Source organism: Lissotriton helveticus, chromosome 3_1 (genome assembly GCF_964261635.1).
Source record: "Lissotriton helveticus chromosome 3_1, aLisHel1.1, whole genome shotgun sequence".
In the NCBI taxonomy this organism is placed as follows: domain Eukaryota; kingdom Metazoa; phylum Chordata; class Amphibia; order Caudata; family Salamandridae; genus Lissotriton; species Lissotriton helveticus.
In genome coordinates this window covers 1,950,042,645-1,950,061,272 of record NC_136061.1, presented here as the reverse complement: position 1 = coordinate 1,950,061,272, position 18,628 = coordinate 1,950,042,645, and the positions used below count along the sequence as shown (strand labels likewise).

The 18,628-nt window shown below is 42.2% G+C and overlaps 1 protein-coding gene across 1 annotated transcript in view; it reads left to right on the top strand.

Annotated features, from left to right (window-relative positions):
• Positions 1-18,628, top strand: part of LCTL (lactase like) — a 139,068-nt gene that overhangs the window by 17,562 nt on the left and 102,878 nt on the right. Inside the window, exons 2-8 of the mRNA XM_078683042.1 lie at positions 1,743-1,821; positions 2,596-2,831; positions 3,338-3,498; positions 4,583-4,670; positions 12,407-12,516; positions 14,011-14,139; positions 15,443-15,538. Coding sequence (XP_078539168.1) covers positions 2,708-2,831; positions 3,338-3,498; positions 4,583-4,670; positions 12,407-12,516; positions 14,011-14,139; positions 15,443-15,538 — 708 coding nt within the window. The 5' untranslated portion in view covers positions 1,743-1,821; positions 2,596-2,707. The remainder of the gene's footprint in view (positions 1-1,742; positions 1,822-2,595; positions 2,832-3,337; positions 3,499-4,582; positions 4,671-12,406; positions 12,517-14,010; positions 14,140-15,442; positions 15,539-18,628) is intronic.

Genomic DNA, 18,628 nt, shown 5'->3' with positions numbered 1-18,628 from the left:
AATGTCGTCATAATATTGACCTCCGTAGAGTCTCACTACTGTCTACTGCGTAACTATTAAACTCTTCATGAAATCTAAGGGAAATCCGAGATAGTCAAACTGTAGTCAATGCACATTGTAAACTGAACATTGCAGGATTCAGGCATCTCTGGGTTTGCCATTAGTCATCGTTTAATTAGTTAATTAGTCTGTTGTGGATTTTTTGCAGCAGGAGGAGATTTACAACATGCAGTTCTTTGACAGAATCAAATAAAGATTCAGCCAGGTAAATGAGACCAGATATCCTTAGAGAGCACATAATCTCAAGACAATGGAAAGGGTATCTGAATCTGGCTAACTCAACAATGCACAATTAAATCATACACTTCTATGAGTTAAGAAACAACTTCCTTCAGGATTCCATGAAGAGAACCAATCAAGATCTAACATCTCACTATAGGACATGTGTAGTCTTATTCCTAGACAATGCACCTTGGAAGTTTTCTGCTGGATGGCTTTCAACAGATATCTCGTAGCAGGATGATACATTGCGGTCAGCATGTCCCAAGCACAGGTGTGGAAATACACTGTTCAGTCTCTATGGAACGCAAACAGATAATTCTTACAGAAACCAAAACATTTTGAAACATTCAAATTAACTACTGCTGATTGGCTCCTGAAACAAGACAAAGGACAACACAAAGCAAACAGAGAATATTTTGTTTATTATAAGTAAGGCTCCATGTTTTCCGTTTTTACTGATTTTTACAGATAAATACAGTCAGAAAACCATTTATTTTCTTGTCTGTATTTATTTTTAAATGTGGATAAAAACGGAAATTGGGTGCTTTTGAGTGATTCTAAATACACTTTGCCATGACTGCCAGGCAAATAACTGTGGATTGATAGGTAAGGGGATTAAAAAGAAAGGAATTTTAGTAAAGAGGCTTAAACAACAGTAGATATGCCCAAGGCTGATACTGAAGAGTGCATATTTTCATAAAATTGCATTGATTTATCTTCTGCGGGTATTCATATCACAGAAACCTGGAAATATACCAGTTTCAGCTTTATTTTTTTCACAAAACGCATAAGAAATATGGATAAATACGAGAAAGATGACAAAAAACAAACATGGATAAATGCAGACTGAAATGTCAAAAAAACAAAATACCATAAACCGGGAGCCCTAATTATAAGTTACTGAAACTGAGTCCTACACTAACTGTGGCTATATGAACATGAATATCATACTTTATGCAGGTGAAAATGTCAGGTAACACATACCGTTTTAATCAAACCAACCACTGAAATTCACCAGTTATAGTTGTCTCAAGTAACTATAACTAGTGCCCCAAAGTAACTATAACTCATGCCCTAGAGTAACTAAAACTTGCGCCCCTGCCATGCACAGTCTGGTCATTAATGATGTAATTTCACATTTTGCAGTGATGTTATCAGTGATGTCATAGAACATGTCAAGAGTGATATAATTTGGGAAGTATTTAGCAGTGCGAGGTGAGGCCATGAGTAATATCACTTTAGGGTTTTTCCTGCTAATGGTGGTGATAGGGAGAGGGTGGTTTGGCCGTAGTGAGGTACAAAGATGGTGGTTCCAGTCTGTGGCTATAATTATGAAAACTTTAAGGGCGTTAGGCAACAATATATACATGCATCAAAAACAGGGGTAGAGTCAATATTACAAGGCTGCGGTTGAGAGGAAAGCAACACTCAGTCTGTGTCTGTTTTATTCTTTTCTGCAGAAGTGGCATATCGAAGATTGCTTGAGACCAGCGGGGAGGCAGTTATTCGTCACCCCGGACTGAAATGGGTGGTTTTCAGGTAAAAAAACATGCTCTTTGGGCTGCCAACTGATTTACAGCAACCCACAGTTCATGTATGTGTTTACTTGCATCTTTTCTCATCCCCTAGTGACCAAATCCATAAACAGAGAATAGGAGAGTTCGACTTTTAACACATTCGATAGATAGGATTCCTGTAATTCATAATTTTTTCTTCCGAATGTGAATATGGAAGATTCCAAATGCTAGCAAAGTTCATTTATCTAAATTCTGCAAGTTATCCTAATTTTTTAAGACATCTAGGTGCTTCTAGATATTCAGATTTTGAATTGCAATGGAGATTCAGAAGAAGGCTTGCAAGCTGGTCTTTCAAAATTATAGTACCTGAATTGTCTTGTACAATTTCGGCATGACTAGTGGAACTTTGTATGTCTCTTTGAAGTTTTGATTGGTCATTCGTAAATTTTGTTTCAGACTACACATAATACAGATGCAATCTGTGGGCAATGCAATCCATATAAATTTGGAATGTTTCCAACATTCATTCAGTCATTAATATACTTAGGGAGATTTGAATATATAATTCTGATGCACAGGCAACCATTCCAATGAGCCATTTAGAGTTCACACTACACCAATTGGAATTCCGAGAGTCATCTACCTTACTCTAGCAGCATTCCAAAGGATGCCCTAGAATTCTAAAACGTTTCAATTTTTCGAATATGAATCGTCAAATGTGCTCCAAATGTTGGCAGTGCTAATGATCCCAAATTGTAATGATTTTATCATTCTCTATCTTCTTCCGTCTCCCCAGTTGACACTGGTTCTATGACCCGTTGAAGTTTACAGCACGAGCAAGGCATACCTGCAAGAGTGAAAGTGCACGGGAAGGATTTCTGAAGTTGGGTGCAAAGTGACATAAGAGGATGAGGATGTGTGTCTGGAGGCTGTGTCAAGCACTGTTGCTGATGCAGTGCCTGAGAGCAGAGGAGGACCTGCAGTGGTCAAACGGGGAACGTGGCTCCTTCTACTATGGATCATTTCCCTCAGGTAGGTATCTCCTCAGGTAGGAACTTTGCCAAGATCAATGCTTCAACGCTTCTTTAGGGAAAAAACAATGGCCGAAAAATAAACGTTCTTCTCTAGAAGTTAGGAACTACAATTGGTTGCCCACATAGGAAACATTTAGGAAATACAGAAGAATTGTTGCATGGTTACAAGAACAGTGGATGTAAAGAAGGATGGACAGAAAGATAGCTGTATTGAAGAATGGGCATATGGGAAGCCGACATGGGCAGATGTGTTGATGAAGGATAGATGTTCATATGCATAGATGAATAGATAGATGGTGTGCCAATAGGTCAGAGTTCTCTAATTGGATACATTAGAAGGGGGAAGCTAGATTGGTGGATGGGTTTATCGTTTCCGATTGTAGACGGGGAGATTTAAGCATATGAGTGAGGGTAAAGGAATAATGACAACGTTCTTTGAATATGGATGTAATGTAGCATCCGCTTGATGCCCATGAACTTGAGTTCCTCCTTTGTCTTTCACAGGATTTTCCTGGGGTGTCGGCAGCTCTGCCTTCCAAACAGAAGGGGCATGGGACAAGGATGGCAAAGGGAAGAGTATCTGGGATGTGTTCACCCATAAAAAGGGCAAGGTGTTTATGAATGATACAGCAGACTCTTCATGTGAAGGGTACTACAAGGTGAAGGTAAGATGTCGATAGGGTATGTTATCAGACGAGGAGAAAAAGGCAGTGGTAAGAAATGATAAGAAACATTTCTTCATCATACATTGGCCAAGCTGCTTCACAGTAGTAGTACACACAGCTCCTAATAGATAGATGTCGCTTTATCATTGATTCAGCGAGCGTGAAATTGAGAATGCAAACTGCTGTTCTGAATCTAATAAATGTCTATTCCGCCTTTTCTACCTTCAACTTCATTACAACAAGACCATTACATTTATTTCTGCCATTTAGCCTAAATCCTGCCAGTTACTGTTTTTATTTTTTTCGTTTTGAGTTGGAAAACCATATCTTCTTTTATTAATTTACCAACATAAAATGTTATTTGTGTTATGTGCTATATAAGTGGTTAGTATTATTAATATATCTTTATAATTAATGAGCGCATCACCAATAGAACGGAACCATGTCTCTCTCTGAGAACCTAACTTTGTAAGGTCATTGAAGTATTACTGTGCCTTGTTTTTTAAGTGCCTTATGAATCATTGAGGGTACAACGTGCTATATACACGAGCAAGAGTTGTCTTTAGAAAATGGTTGAAGTCACATTAATATTGATTTTCAGTATTCTCCTACTAATTCCTGAAAAGTCAGGGTATTCATTTGGATAGGCAAGTCAGATGATACAACAAACCTCCTGCGACCACCTAATATTAAAAGATTGCCACTCATTCTCTTTTCTGGATGTTAAGCATTAGAATACTGTAAATGATTCGGACTGTCCGACTTTACGTAAAAAATAAATTTGGTCTTTCTACCTCTGAATCTATTTTCAGGGCCAGAGTACCCTGTTAGGGTATCAAAGTGCTTACTAAATGTTTTAATTAATTTATAATGTCTACCTTCCATTAAATAATGGATTTCTAGGACAAGTAAATATTTCCTTTCTAATACTTATCCAAATAGAGCTGGGCTAGACAAAGTTTGAGCACCTACTAGAGATTATATGTGCTAGGAAAAAAATCCAAGAATAAACTTTGAGATTATACACAGGCTTTGGCTTACCCTACAGCATTTCGAAGGGCTGAATGTTCACTTATTTCCGTAGGAAGATATCGGCTTACTGAAAGAGTTGAAAGTTAATCACTACCGGTTTTCAATATCGTGGCCACGTCTGATCCCTAACGGAATCAAAGGTAAGCTGAGAATTTTACAAGATATGTGCTGAAATGAAACAGCATTTGATTTTTATCTTCATTACATCCACACAGACTGTTTATAGGTGCTTTGATTAGCTGCACTTTAATTATGCGGCGGGGGACATGATGATTGACACAACAAATGTCCAATGGAGGCATGATTGCAGGAATGATGGTCTTGTTTCAGGTATCTCTACGCCATATCCACAAAGTGCCTTTAAGAAGTAACCGGAGAATATCAGTCGGTTGAGCAGGAGGGACATACGTCAGGCATCAAACATTTAAGAAAGCTAAAAATCACCTGTTATGATTCCTTCATTCTTCACATTCTAGAAGCGGACCCAGTGTCTCTTGTTTTTTAAAACTATAATAACTTTATGGCAGTGCATTACTCTGTTTATTCACCTTTGCTGATTTTTGAAAAATACTAGTATGGCACAAAGACCCTGATCCATAGAAGGGACAAAAATTTAAGGCAGGAAAAGTTGTAAGCCGGCACACCCCATTTTGATCAGTTGCAAGGCGACCCTTTGCTGATGTGTCCACTATAAAAATAAGCAAACTCAGTGGCACCTGGTGCTACCCTCTTGAGCACCAGTCGCAAATTTGGTTGGCGAAGCCTCTGCCACCCTCTTATATCAATCAAATCAAGCCTCTAGTCTTGCCCTTGGATCAGTTAGATACAATAGAGCTGAGTCCTGGGAATTCTGTTTGAGGGATACAAGGAGTTGTATTGGAAACTGGAAGAGCACTTTCGCACATCTGGCTTCTGTGCCCGATGTAATGGATTGAATTTAGCAGCGCTTCCTTTTGTTCACAACTATGCCAGCCGGGTGAACAATTTGGAAGTTGGTTTGTGCAACCTGGTTAGATATTGATGCGTGAGATCTGTGGCCTTTTTGAGAGTCATAGTGAGGGCAGGGTGCTGGTGGTATTTTCCGATTGGCTATTCACTTTACCTATAAATATTGCAGTTGTTGTCATTTGTGGAGTTTATGATGGGCTCTGTCAATAAAAAATAGAAGTCCTGAGGAACCCCTGCCATTCAGTGGTAAAAGAGGATTTAGGGGTTCCGGTCTTCGGGAATACTTGGACCTGGAGACCCATCCCTTCAAACAGGAAAGGGGGTGAAATTCAGGAAGAGAGAGTCTTGAGTATCTTTAGCTTGCACAAGTATGAAAAAAAGTTAAAAGTTAAAAGAAGGGCAGTTCGAGAGGGCCTGCCATCCATAAGCAGAGGCATCATGAGGGCCAATGCCACATAAGAATTCACGAGGAAGAGATATTACCTGCCCTACACGAACACAAGAAGATGTTTGGACACCTGTTCTTTGAGAGTAGGATAGATACGAGGGACCCTGCATTTGTATATACCAGTAATTATGTGATTGCCTGCCCATCAATGTTCAGTGGAGTTAGGAGGAGAGGTGCCCATCAAGAATCGATAGGGGAAATCTATGACGTCCCCTGCCAGTCAGAAAAAGGGACACGATTTATAAGCCCTTCAGGAATATACAGGTTCATTTTGAAGTTGAACTGCCATTCTCAGATAAATTAGAAAGTTATGAAAGCCGCTGAGAGACACAAAGCTTTGAGCATCCAAGCACTTCATAGCAAGAAGTTTGAAAGTTAGTAATTGTAAAATAGAGAAAAAGGGCAGTTCATTATTTGAAGGGTAACACTTGCAGTGTTCTACTTTTAAATCTTTGTTATTTTCAGTATATATAAGATGACATTATCTCCCAGTCAATATATTCAATTAAAGTTATTTCGTAAAATATTTCATACTTATTCACTATCACATTGCAAAGTGCTCTACTAAGATTCGTTTTTAACAATCTAAAAGGTTATTCTGTGACTAACATTTGCTATTTAGCCTCCAATGGCATGCAGATCCTGAAAGAACAAAAGTCCTTACACCTTGCAACCAACCATAACATTCTGTTCCCATTTAGACTTATCCGGCTGACTATGTTTCCCCTGTGGGAATAGCAATAGTTTGATTCCACTTGTGGTGTGTGACCTGTAAAACCGAAAACCCCATCCCACTGACACCCTTCACCTACCAGTGTAGGAAGCTGGAAAAAGTCAACAAAGAGGTTCACTTTTTGGGCTGAATTGGATGTAAAGGCACCAGCTTGTCAAAGGTAAAAGCACTCTGGAGCCAAAGCTTTGTGCTTGTATTGAACTTGAGAAACAAATCTCTGCCGTACCAGTTTAAAGAATTAAGGGCCAGAGGCAGAAGACTCAAGACAGGGACAAGGCCTAGAACCAAAGAGATGGCGGTAGTTGCTGCCGCTGTTCGGAAGATGAGGAGCTTCACTGCCCAGCTTGCAGGGACATTGCCCTGACCAAAAGGAGACAGAGCCAAGTGTCATCTGTCTGGGACGAGCATGGAGAACAGCCCAATGAGAGATCCTGCCTAGAAGCCACAGTGACGCCTAGATGACCTAGACAAAGCCTAAATTAGCTTCTGCATCACAAGAGGCTGAAGGAAGTGCGAGAGAGATTGAAGCACTGTGCTTTCAGGTTAGATTGCATTATCTCCTTTGTCTTAAACGCTACACATCTGCCCTAAACTCAGGCGGTGAGCACTTGAAACTGGGACCCACGTGTGGGTAGTGAGTGCGGCTTTCAAGAGGTGACCATAATGTCGGGGGCTTTATACAATACAATCACGAATCCCTTTGTAAAGACTGAAAGAAACACTATGGTTTGATCTTTTGCTCTTGTGGTCTGCTCATGATAAACTTGGAACCGCTGGTGCCATTCCTCCACAACTTTCAGTTTTTGAGTTTTCGCTGCTTCAGGTTTCGCTGTTAATTAACCCTAAGTTAGAGTGCATCTCCTCCCACCCAAAGTGAGTCACTCTTTTTTACTGGGTGACCGCAGACCTCTGGGTACCCTCACCACCTGATTTGGGATTGCAACCATCAATTTTCGAGATACAGAAACCTTCACTTTTTTGTATATTCAGTTTCCTGCTGCCCCTTTGGATCCTGAACTCGATCATCTGGAGCTCAATTGGCATCCTGATGTGGCTGTGAGCTCTCAGTTACAACGCTGAGGGCCACACTATAACACACAGATCAAGGACTAAAGATGATGGCCAATGCATTATGCTTACCATTAAATCCCTCCCTCACCTGGGGGCTTGGGATCCCTAGATTATTTCGGGTGGTGGATTTGTTGGGGCTGGTATGGCTCCTTCAGTACGGTCTCACTGCCCTCACCGATGCCCAGGATCTAGGGATAATTATGGATTAAGATCTTATGATGGAGACGCAAGTGAACAACATTTATGCTGCAGAGAGATTTCCTCACCAGGACCCAATGCACTTTGTAAACAATGTCACATAATCAGTTTGTGATCAGATAAAAAGGGAAGACTCCTTCCTATTGTGGGGCGGTGTTAAATGTTTGTTGCTCTCTGCATGTTTGATTATAGTCTGCTGAATTAATTGTCTCCTAACATCTGCTTTTTCCATGGAAATTTAGGAGTTTGCTGTCCCGTTTACAGGTGCTGTGGTAACTTTCAAAGTGGGCTCAAATAGTGTTTGTACTCTGGTTGAAATAATGTTTTTTTTGCAAATTACTTTTGAGCCCGATGTTCTTGTACACGAAATTCTCACCAGTAGAAATGCTTGAAGAGACCACTATATACTCAAGTCCCCATATCCATTGGGAAAGCCTGGAATCAGACAATATTGGCACTTTTTAAGTCCACTTTTACTCTCGTCCTTGTAATGGCTCTTAAGACTCAAGGATACTTTCAGCCATATTCATGGAGGGTGTAGTTTGGCAAACAGAAATGTGCCACTCCTCCTGATCACTAGAGAACAACACTAAGTCCTTGTTACAGCACATCCCATGCTGCGGTATCCCTGAGACCCCCGGGAGTCCCACAAACACGCCAGCCACAGTCAGCACTCATCACCAAGGATGGTGGGTCTCTATACAAGGGCGTAGAAGATACTGATAGAGCCAGTGGTGCTGGACCATTTGTGAGGGTGGGGTGATGGCCAGTGACATCAACCCACTAAAGACATAGGACCTGATGTGTAGCTTGGTGGAGGGTTACTCCATCACAAACAAGAGAGATATCCTGCCCGCCTTTTTTCAAGCACCACAGGCTATAATGCACTTGTAATAGGGCAAATGAGATACTCGTCAGGTTTCTGCTACAATATCCCATCTACAAAAGGGCAGTGAGGTATCCACTGCGCAAATCTTGGTGGTTTAACAGTTTTAGCTCCTGATAATTTCGGTATGCATCCAAAGGGAATCTAAACAGCCACCGCCCTATGCTGTTAGTTAGCAATTGATAGCAATTGCATACATTTAAAAATTACTTAAGATTCCCTGAGCAGAAAATAATAATCTTGTTATAACATATAAGTTTCCAAAGATAATATCACAAGAAAATTCAAAGGAATGTATCAGTCTGTGGTTTCTTTATTTGTCGTATTTTTGTTTCCACGAGGACTTATTAACAATTTCTCTAATCCTGGATATTGAAATTAGTACAGCAAAACAGCAACACAGCCAACACGCGTGTTTCGTCTATGGAATGAATCCAAAAGACTTCCTCAGGGCTGTAATAAAAATTATATATAATAAGTATATTATCCACTCCTTTGGAAGTTAGGCCTAACCTCCACCGAGTGATAAGTGAGAGATTGGAAACCCAGAGAGAGAACTATTTAAGATATAACATTTTATATTTGGGAATGGGAAGAAAGGAAAGTCCTCATGGAAACAAAAATACGACAAATAAAGAAACCACGGACTGATACTTTCCTTTGAATTTTCTTGTGATATTATCTTTGGAAACTTATATGTTATAACAAGATTATTATTTTCTGCTCAGGGAATCTTAAGTAATTTTTACAATATCCCATCTGCCAAACCCTAAATCAAGCCCATAGAGATGTGAACAGTTTTGTCAGGTAACATCAGGGTGAGATTGCATGAGGAAATCCCACACTATTCTGAGTTTTGCAGCTTTGAACATGGTAAAACAAGTGTCCTTACCATGTTATCCCCCTATATTCAGGTGCAGAACTATTAATGGGCAAGTAATACCACACCTGGTAAATACCGTACCATAGCTCTATTTACTGGGTGTGGTATTACCTCCTCAAATGTCGTGGGTCTTAAAATGATCCCCCATTGTGTTGCAATGTTGTGGATATTTGTATTATTTCTTGAAACGTTTAGTTTGTAGATTGACATATGGCGGCCTTCTTATCAAACACTCTCCTGTATCCCTCCCCACTGAAAGTGAGCCAGTAGGGTCAAGTTTCTAAACAGCTTTACGTTTGAGTCAAATTCAAAGAAAATGAAAACACTTTGGGAAAATCAACTATCAGCAGCTCGTCACAAGAAGCCCTCTAACGTTTAACAGTCTAGCTTTCACAAACATACTACACCTTGCAAGACAAATTTTCCTCTTTATTGTTAGTTTTCAAAGAGAACTTCAAAGTTATCTGAGGGCAATGCAGCACCTCCAGCAATCCTAGTTCCAGTGATACTGAACACAGCTAAATCCTAAGTGTCTCCAGCCGTGACCTGTGCAGGTAGGTGTGGTGGGGCCAGGTTGCGGGGATTTGACAGACGACCACGAGGGAAAATAAAATAAATATTTAATTTTCCCTTGTCGTCGTTTGTCGAACCCCACTGGCCCTACTGCCCCAACGCTCTTACTTGCATGGGCCGCCGCTGAGTGTCTGAAGGATTATGAATTACTTTGCCCAATACAGTAAGAGTCAGCTGAGGATTCCTTACTATGGGCTTGTCCCACCACTAACTCTCCAAAGTGCCAAACCGCCAGCTACCTGCTTATACCAAATGAGAAACAACCAGGACTTTGGCCTGCTCTGATCCTCATTTTTAGGTTACACCTGCACAGCGCTTGCAATATCACTTGTAATTAAAACAATAAGCTTAAAAGGGGCCTAGGGCCTGCCCATTACTTACCTTTACTTATCATTGGTTGGCTCCCACGCCACTCTCCTTTCCTGTGTTCCTATTATTCAGTGGCTCCTTCCGGCCTCCAGGTTCCTCCGTGCTTCTGAGTCTTCATCCATGGTGTGGAGCAACGACCAAGTACTGCTTCCTGTTGCCAATGTGCTTCTGCTGTCTGCAGGTGCTCCTTTTTTACTTTTTAGGTGAATCAAGAATTGCTGAGCTGTTCCTGAAAAGAGGGGGAGTGTATGTGTCAAGAGATGCGGGGTAAAGAAGGATTACCCCTGGGTATCCATTTTGTTGGATTTAATGCCCTCACACACCTTTGCAGGTGTCATGCTTCATCATTTGGGCCTGCTCCTCGTTGGGTCGGTGGTGCAATACCCAACGGGCAACACCTCAAAAGGGGCTCTTTAGCGGAGATCTTTTTCCAACAGCCGTGTAGGTGAAGTGCGGGTGTGGGGCTAGACCGGACGTTAGCATACTCTGGAAGATCTTGGAAGCATATTACTCCAGGCGCACCTTCCAGATTCTCTTTTTAATTAAAGCAGCGGACCGCCAGAATAAATCGTTCCTTGGTACCTCTAGCTTTATTTTAATCACCCTAGAACGTCTACATCCTTTACTGGCCCCACACCCGCACTTCACCTACACGGCTGTTGGAAAAAGATCTCCGCTAAAGAGCCCCTCTTTGAGGTGTTGCCCGTTGGGTATTGCACCCCCGACCCAACGAGGAGCAGGCGCAAATGATGAAGCATGACACCTGCAAAGGTGTGTGAGGGCATTAAATCCAACAAAATGGATACCCAGGGGTAATCCTTCTTTACCCTAACAATATCCACCGCATCCCTGGACACATACACTCCCCCTATTTTCAGGAACAGCTCAGCAATTATTGATTTACCTTGATCTTGTGGGCACTAGCTGCAGCTGGACCTTCTACTTACCCCTAAGTAGTAATAGCCCGTTTCTCCTCTCTTTGTACCTATACCTTTTTTACTTTTGCCATGAACTCTGCAGTCCCTTTCTTTCACCACCACATCCCCCACTCCCTGAGGTTTCACCAACACCCCCCCCTCCCCACTCTCCAATGTCTTTACGACCAGCTCCTCCCTCCTGTGGCTCAGCTCTCCCAATCCCTCACACAGTTTTTGAACATGTTTGTCACCCTCTTCATTGTTTTATCCTCTTCCCGCACCTTTCTTCCACTCCCTGTGGTTTCACCCAACCCACCCATCCTCCTCCTTCATGCTCCAAAGCTGCACTGGCTGCTATGCAACATGGCTTGAAGTAAAAAATAAATAAATGCTATGACGCGGTTAATCTCGGCCGTGTCCTTGAGTTTTTTTTTTACTTTAAGCCATTTAGCACAGCAGCTCACGGAGCCACTGTGCAACATGCAAAAAAACACTGACAAAGCCAATACATTTTGTAAAGGCGCAACCTTTTGGCTTTGCCAATGCTAGTTTCCCTTTTGTTAAATGTGCTGCTATTTAAATAGCTTTGGAGTTTATTGTGCAATAAAGCATACATGCAAAGGTTCAGTACTGGGAGGTGAGACGCAGGGTGAGAACAGAACAATCCTCCGTAAAGACGGCCTCCAAATACGTTTAGTTAGGGACAATGATAATAGTGAAAAACATAAATGTATACTGTAATCTACTGCGCGCTTTAAAACTTATTTATATGAATAAGAATTATTAACGTGTCATTATCTCCAGTCATTGTATGGAATGTTCTAAATGTTTAACTCGTTTGTGCCCATAGCTGACCATGTGAACGAAAAGGGGATCAAATTCTATGATGATTTAATAAACAACCTTTTGGAGAACAAGATCACGCCAATCGTGACCCTCTACCACTGGGACCTTCCACAGGTTGGTGATCACTTGCAGGCGTTAATCGTGCAGATTATTAAATAGCAGGAAGAGACTGCATGGGTTGTACTATTAATTTCAAATGTATCCGGCGTAGAATGAGTGGGTGTGTAGCTCAACCATTTAACAGCAGTCACTATAGGCTCAGAGGTACTCCACCTTCATATCGCCTGCAGAATATCATGCAACCAGAATATCATGCACAAAATCTCAAGCACCAAAATATTGACAGGGTAAGGAAATATAGGTAAGCACTGGTTTACTCTACTGGACACCACATTTGTGTACCTTAAATATATGTATATGTTCAAGGTACACAGAAGTGGAGTTAAGAATAGTACGTCTATAGTTAAGAATAGTACATCTTTACTTACCCATCTACACAGGTCATTGTTGACCAGCTACAGTACAGACTTGCACCCAGCTGCAATGTAAGCACCTTCTCCAGGGAGCATCATGGAACTGGCAAGAGATACTTTGAGGGTGTGAGGGAGGGCTCTGAGGGTGTCTCTGAGAATATATGTAAAATGTATAGGTGTAAAACCATACATAAAACGGGAAAGTAGAAAATATGCACCCACCTCATGGCTATCATGCTACCCTGTCAGTATACATTTCATTCCAGGACAGAGATCGAAGCAGAAGCCACGGGCACGCACACATCATTGAGATCACACGTGTTGTTTGTAAAGCGCATGTATATGTTCTTGGCGCTGCTTGATTACCTCTCACTCTGCTGTCAGAGAAAATCTACGAAGAGTCTTGGAAGCTGAAAGCATCTAGCCAAACCTTAGGTGTTTCACGAAACAGAAAAGATTTCGAGCCTTAGGTAGATTTACATTGAGACTGCTCCAGGCTGTAGGAGCCACAATAAGGAAGGAGCTGCCTCCTCATGTATGAGACCAGGTATAGGTTGGGTGGCAACCCCAATGTGGCCGGTAGTTGCAGTTAACTGCCCATCAGACTGTTAGATTTACTTGACTACAAGGCTCTTGAGTTTTCACCCATACACAGCTGAAAGCTAACAAAATGTCCAGGTGGAGAGCACCCAGAGATGGGGATATAATGCTGGAACACATACAAAACACTGAGTCCTGGATAATATTCTGAATTCCAGCGGCACACATTGTAATAGCTCTGTGAGGGTGCTCTAATACCTCTCACAATTGAGGTTACACAATTCAGTATTACCATGCCATATTACTGATGCACTCGTAATGAGGCCCTATATCTTTTACAGCATGGAATTAAAGGCCGTGTCTGGCACAAAAGGCACAACCTGGGAAGCATTTGGGTAGATTTGTGCCAAGAAATATAGGGCTTTGTTCATGAATGATTCTCAAGAACGGAAAAGCAATCTGGAAGCAGTATTCTGCACCATTTGAAAACTCTTAGCCGCCATATTCCTGGAAATCCCAGCCCGCCTGTGATCGCGCAACAATCCTCTTTCCACACCATTTTCTTACTCCATGAATTTGTGTGCTTGCCCCATAGGTGCTTCAAGAGAAACACAGCGGATGGCAGAACATCAGCATGGTTCAGTATTTCAACGAGTACGCCAATCTGTGCTTCGAGAAGTTTGGGGACCGGGTGAAACACTGGATTACCTTCAGCAACCCTTGGGTAAGCAAAAGAAGCAGAACAAACTCCACATAGATGTAATTCAACATCATAAAAACTTTCAAGGAGCTCTTGGGGAAACCTGGAAAATTCAGACATCTGCATCTACGCAGGGTTGAAGATGTACAAATTTCTTTGTGAATAATAATAATAAAGTGATTTGTAAAGCGCTTGGTTACACCTCCTCGGTGTGTCCCTCCTCTGAGCCCAGAAACTAGCAAGAGGGATGGATGAGGGAAATACAGAGATGAGAAACTGGCTTGATGTTCGATTGAGTTGAGAAACAGGCAATGTTTCAATTTCCTTCTGAACTCAGTTTCTCAGGGAGAAGCTCTCTGGGCTCTCAGAATCACGTCTTTGATGCATAATGCAACGCATCAGATCCAGGAGGGAATGAGGTCATCATAGCTGTTATGTCTTTAGTACAGCGACCGTGTGTGCTGTAGGGCACCGAGCCCTTATAGTCACGTAAAATATAGTTCTATTCAGCATATTTAAATAAAATATAGTCCTTTTCAATAGATCAAAGTTAAAAAAAATTGTCACATGCGTTCTGTTAAGGTGTTGCAGGAATTAGAGGAAATGGAGGAGGAATTGCCTTGAGCTGTGCACTGGTTATTAACAGGAACTTTTAAAAGAAATTTGTTTTCAGTATTTTCTTAAACAATATCTGTGCCAGTGCAAGGGCAGTACGGTGAAGCAACCATTGCAAGACTGTATCTCTTTTGAACGCTAGACATCTGCACTTGGGGATCGCAATGCACCACGATGTTGTAGACCTGAGGGATCTCTGTGCTGCAACGTGAGGTCACAGACACCACAAGTTTCACCCAGTGAGATCATCACGTCTTCAAATGCACTCTGACATTTCTATTAGCCCCGAAATCTCCAAACGTAGTGTGGGTCACTGGACCTTGGGATCCTTCGTTGATTTTTTCTAAGAAAAATCGTGGGTGAGGACCGTCTCCATCACGAACAGGATGACATCATGAGATAAACTGGTAGTCAACAGGGAGCAGGCTCGAGAATTGTGTGCGCTGAATTGTGCTCAGCCACCAGCATACTGCTCCAATGAGAAACCAGATAAGTTTAAGGAGGTACCGTTGCGATAGTAGACTTGACTGACCTCATGTTGCGCTAGTAGCAGAGAGCTGTGATTGGCCAGTGATGGGAATAAGTGGCCTTATCCCATCCAACTCACGATGTAGGATGTTGCGGTGGGATGTGGGGCAGGTCCAGGGTGCCATGTGGAACATCAAGGGCAATCCTTCCAACAGTATTAACCACTGTTCCTTTATATCCGCAGTCTGTGGCCGTGGAAGGGTACGAGACGGGGGAGCACGCCCCAGGGTACCGTCTGCAAGGTACCGGGGCCTACAAAGCAGCACATCACATGATCAAGGTAAGACAATGCACACATTAGATGGGGGCTCGTGCTAATCAGGGGTTTAGGTCAACAGAATGGAAGACTAAATATCCCAGAAACACGTGTGCATGGGGCACAGAATCAAGGCTCACTTGCTGTGCTGTAAGTCTAAATATATACTCCTGTGTACAGATTAAAAAATTAGACAATGTAGAGGTGTAACTTGTGGTAAAGATATAATTATGCAAAGCACAAATAAGACACTCCCCAGTATGCTGTGGAGACCGGTCTACAGACTAAAATGAGATTCCCAGAGCTTGTGAAAAGCGGGTAGAAAAGGGGTATTCAGTCACTTGTCAGGGGGAAATCCAGTCAGTAACCTGCAGACGAGCCACACAGTGCTTCCGGAAGCTGGTCAGTCAGAGGATTCGAAAGAGAGGTGTTGAGCATCAGTGTAGTCAGACACAGGATGGTTGTAAACAAATTTATAACCACCTGTGTCCTGAAATACGGCTTGACCATGGAAGGGTTGGGCTACACAGGGTCAGCCTCAAATGTGCTCACCATCGGGCATGCCTGGTCGTGGGAGTCCCCATTTGTTTTTTGTGCATGATTAACCATGCTTGGTGCTTTGGATTAATGAAAACAACTCTGGAAGACGCATGCCCCATATTCACAGGTACTGAATAGTACTCACCAACCAAGATACAACTCTAACTACATCCTTTCTTTACCTAAACAATGTTTACCATCCAGAATCTGGGGCTGCTTGCGCCTCCTGAAGGCTCCCAAAAGTAGACCAACTTTCCCTTGATGGGATGTGATTATGTTGTACTACATTGCCTAGCTTGGATGACACACTGAAAGTGTACTGCTGTGGCTAGAGACTGGTGGTAGGCTTCTGTCCTGCGAACAAGGTCTTTAGGCGCACCCCTGCCCAATCCAGAATCCCTCAGATGCCCTCCAAAGCTTGAATCTCAACACTCACAGACCTGCTGTTAAAATATTTCTAAAATATAAAAAGGAACGCAGCAATATCAACAAGCGCACCCCCTCATGCCTCCTCCATGTCCTTTCAGATGATTTTATGAAGATAGTCAGAACTGAAAGTTCAGGGACACTGTAGACCGAAGAGCTGCAGGACACTGTGCGGAAAAGGACCTTGCTCTGTTTAGCTGATTCAGAATGGCAAAGTGTGCGTACCACTCTCTGGAGCTCAGCAACTTGCGTGACGTAACAAAACTTGAAGGGGCTCCCCTGCAAGGTACATGGAGGGCCCCCACTCTAGATTTAATTAGGAGCTCTCAGGCCAGAGTACTGTGCTGAGGGGGGTCCCAGCAGCTCGCCCTCCTCCCCCTTCCCCGGCGCTGTGGGGACCACGGGGGCCTGTGTTACGCCACTGGGCAGATCACTTCATCGAAAAAGCTAACAAACTGAATACTCATTTTGAATCTAAAATGATCCTTGCCACCCAAGCTCAGTCCTACATACAAAACTGTTCAGCCTAATCTCCACAAGCTCAACATGCTATTTGTAAAGTACAGTACTGAACTAATCAAGTCTATCTCCATCACTCGATCACCAACTGAACCATGTCCCCAAATATATTCAAAGATAGCTTTCTGGCATTCCCAGTTATCAAACCAGCCAGCTCGATCATTAATTCATCCCTCTCAAATGGAGAGCTGCCTAGTAAATAAAAAAACATCCTACAGTGGGCCACTGATATAAGAGACAAGGACATAATCAGATCTAGGAAACTGCAAGCTAATATGAAACAGCCCATTTCTGGGGAAACTTTTGAGCAACTGTCTATCAACCAAGCAAACTCTTTATTCTCTCACAGACTAACAAGTATCTGTATATTCCCTCAATAATCAGCCTACTGCTTTTTAATGTAGACAGGTCTTCATTCCTGCATCTCACCCGCTCATTCAAGTTTACTTGGTACAACTACACTAAATACACAACGTTCATGCTAAAACAGAATAAGCACACAAAGTCCTAGGGATAGGTCAGGACTTTGACAGTGACTACAAGCAGTGGACATCTGGATGCTACAGAACCACTTGCAGCATAAATCTTCACCTGTGTCATCCTCAATTGACCCAAGGAAATCGGAAACTCATGAAACACCTATACAGATGTACATAACCTATACAAAACAAAGAAACAGCAAGTCCATATGCCTAACACACCTCCCTCCCAATTTCACGAAATACAGTCCAAAATGAGATATTAGAAAACAATGTGGCGGGGACATCCCCTGATCCCGCTGTTCTGAAGGAGCTATCATAGATCAGAACAATTCAACACATAAATGTCTTCTACGACACACCCATGGAGAGACGCCGACACTAGAAGTCGAAATGGCACTTATCAAAGTGCAATTTCACCATGGATTAAATATTTGAGAAGAATTTCAGCCTTCCCTGGATTTATGGGGCACTATGAAGAATAGGTATATACCAACTATTGTAATGCTACATGGCCAGATGGTGATACATTCTTTGGTATGATTGCGGCATTCAAACCATAAAGGAGAAAAGATTACACCCTTAGGAAGTCCACAGGCAGTGGACAAAATGTGTTGGCTGTTCTTATGTCATTCCTGTGTGAAATAAAGATTACCTTGGATACTTTTTGGATGAAATTAACTATTGACCGTGGAAATTGGTGCTTGCAGTGCACTTCACATTTATGTGTTGAGAGGTACATAAACTGGCTGTGACTATGAACTCCAAACCCCACACTATGTCTGAACTGGCTGCTGGTAGACCCAAGAGTAGCCTTCAAATGCTTTTCTGGCTCAGTCCTAGCCAGTTTTGCAGCAGATCCAGTAGACTGTAGAGTTTCCTACAAGACTCAAACTTCTCTCTTTTCACTCTCTTTCTGTAAATTGTGAGGAGATCATGAATTTGCTATTCAGATTCCTCCTCCTGGAATACCATGTTCCAGGACAACAAACCTCACAAAAGGCTATTATGAGATAATCAAGCAGAGTCAAAAAGACCCATCTTGCAAAATGCACAAGTACCAACCAATTCTATGGAGATCTTCAACAACTACCATGATATAGTCAACCCTCCACCTTAGCACCACTGAACCAATCCCATACCCATCTTC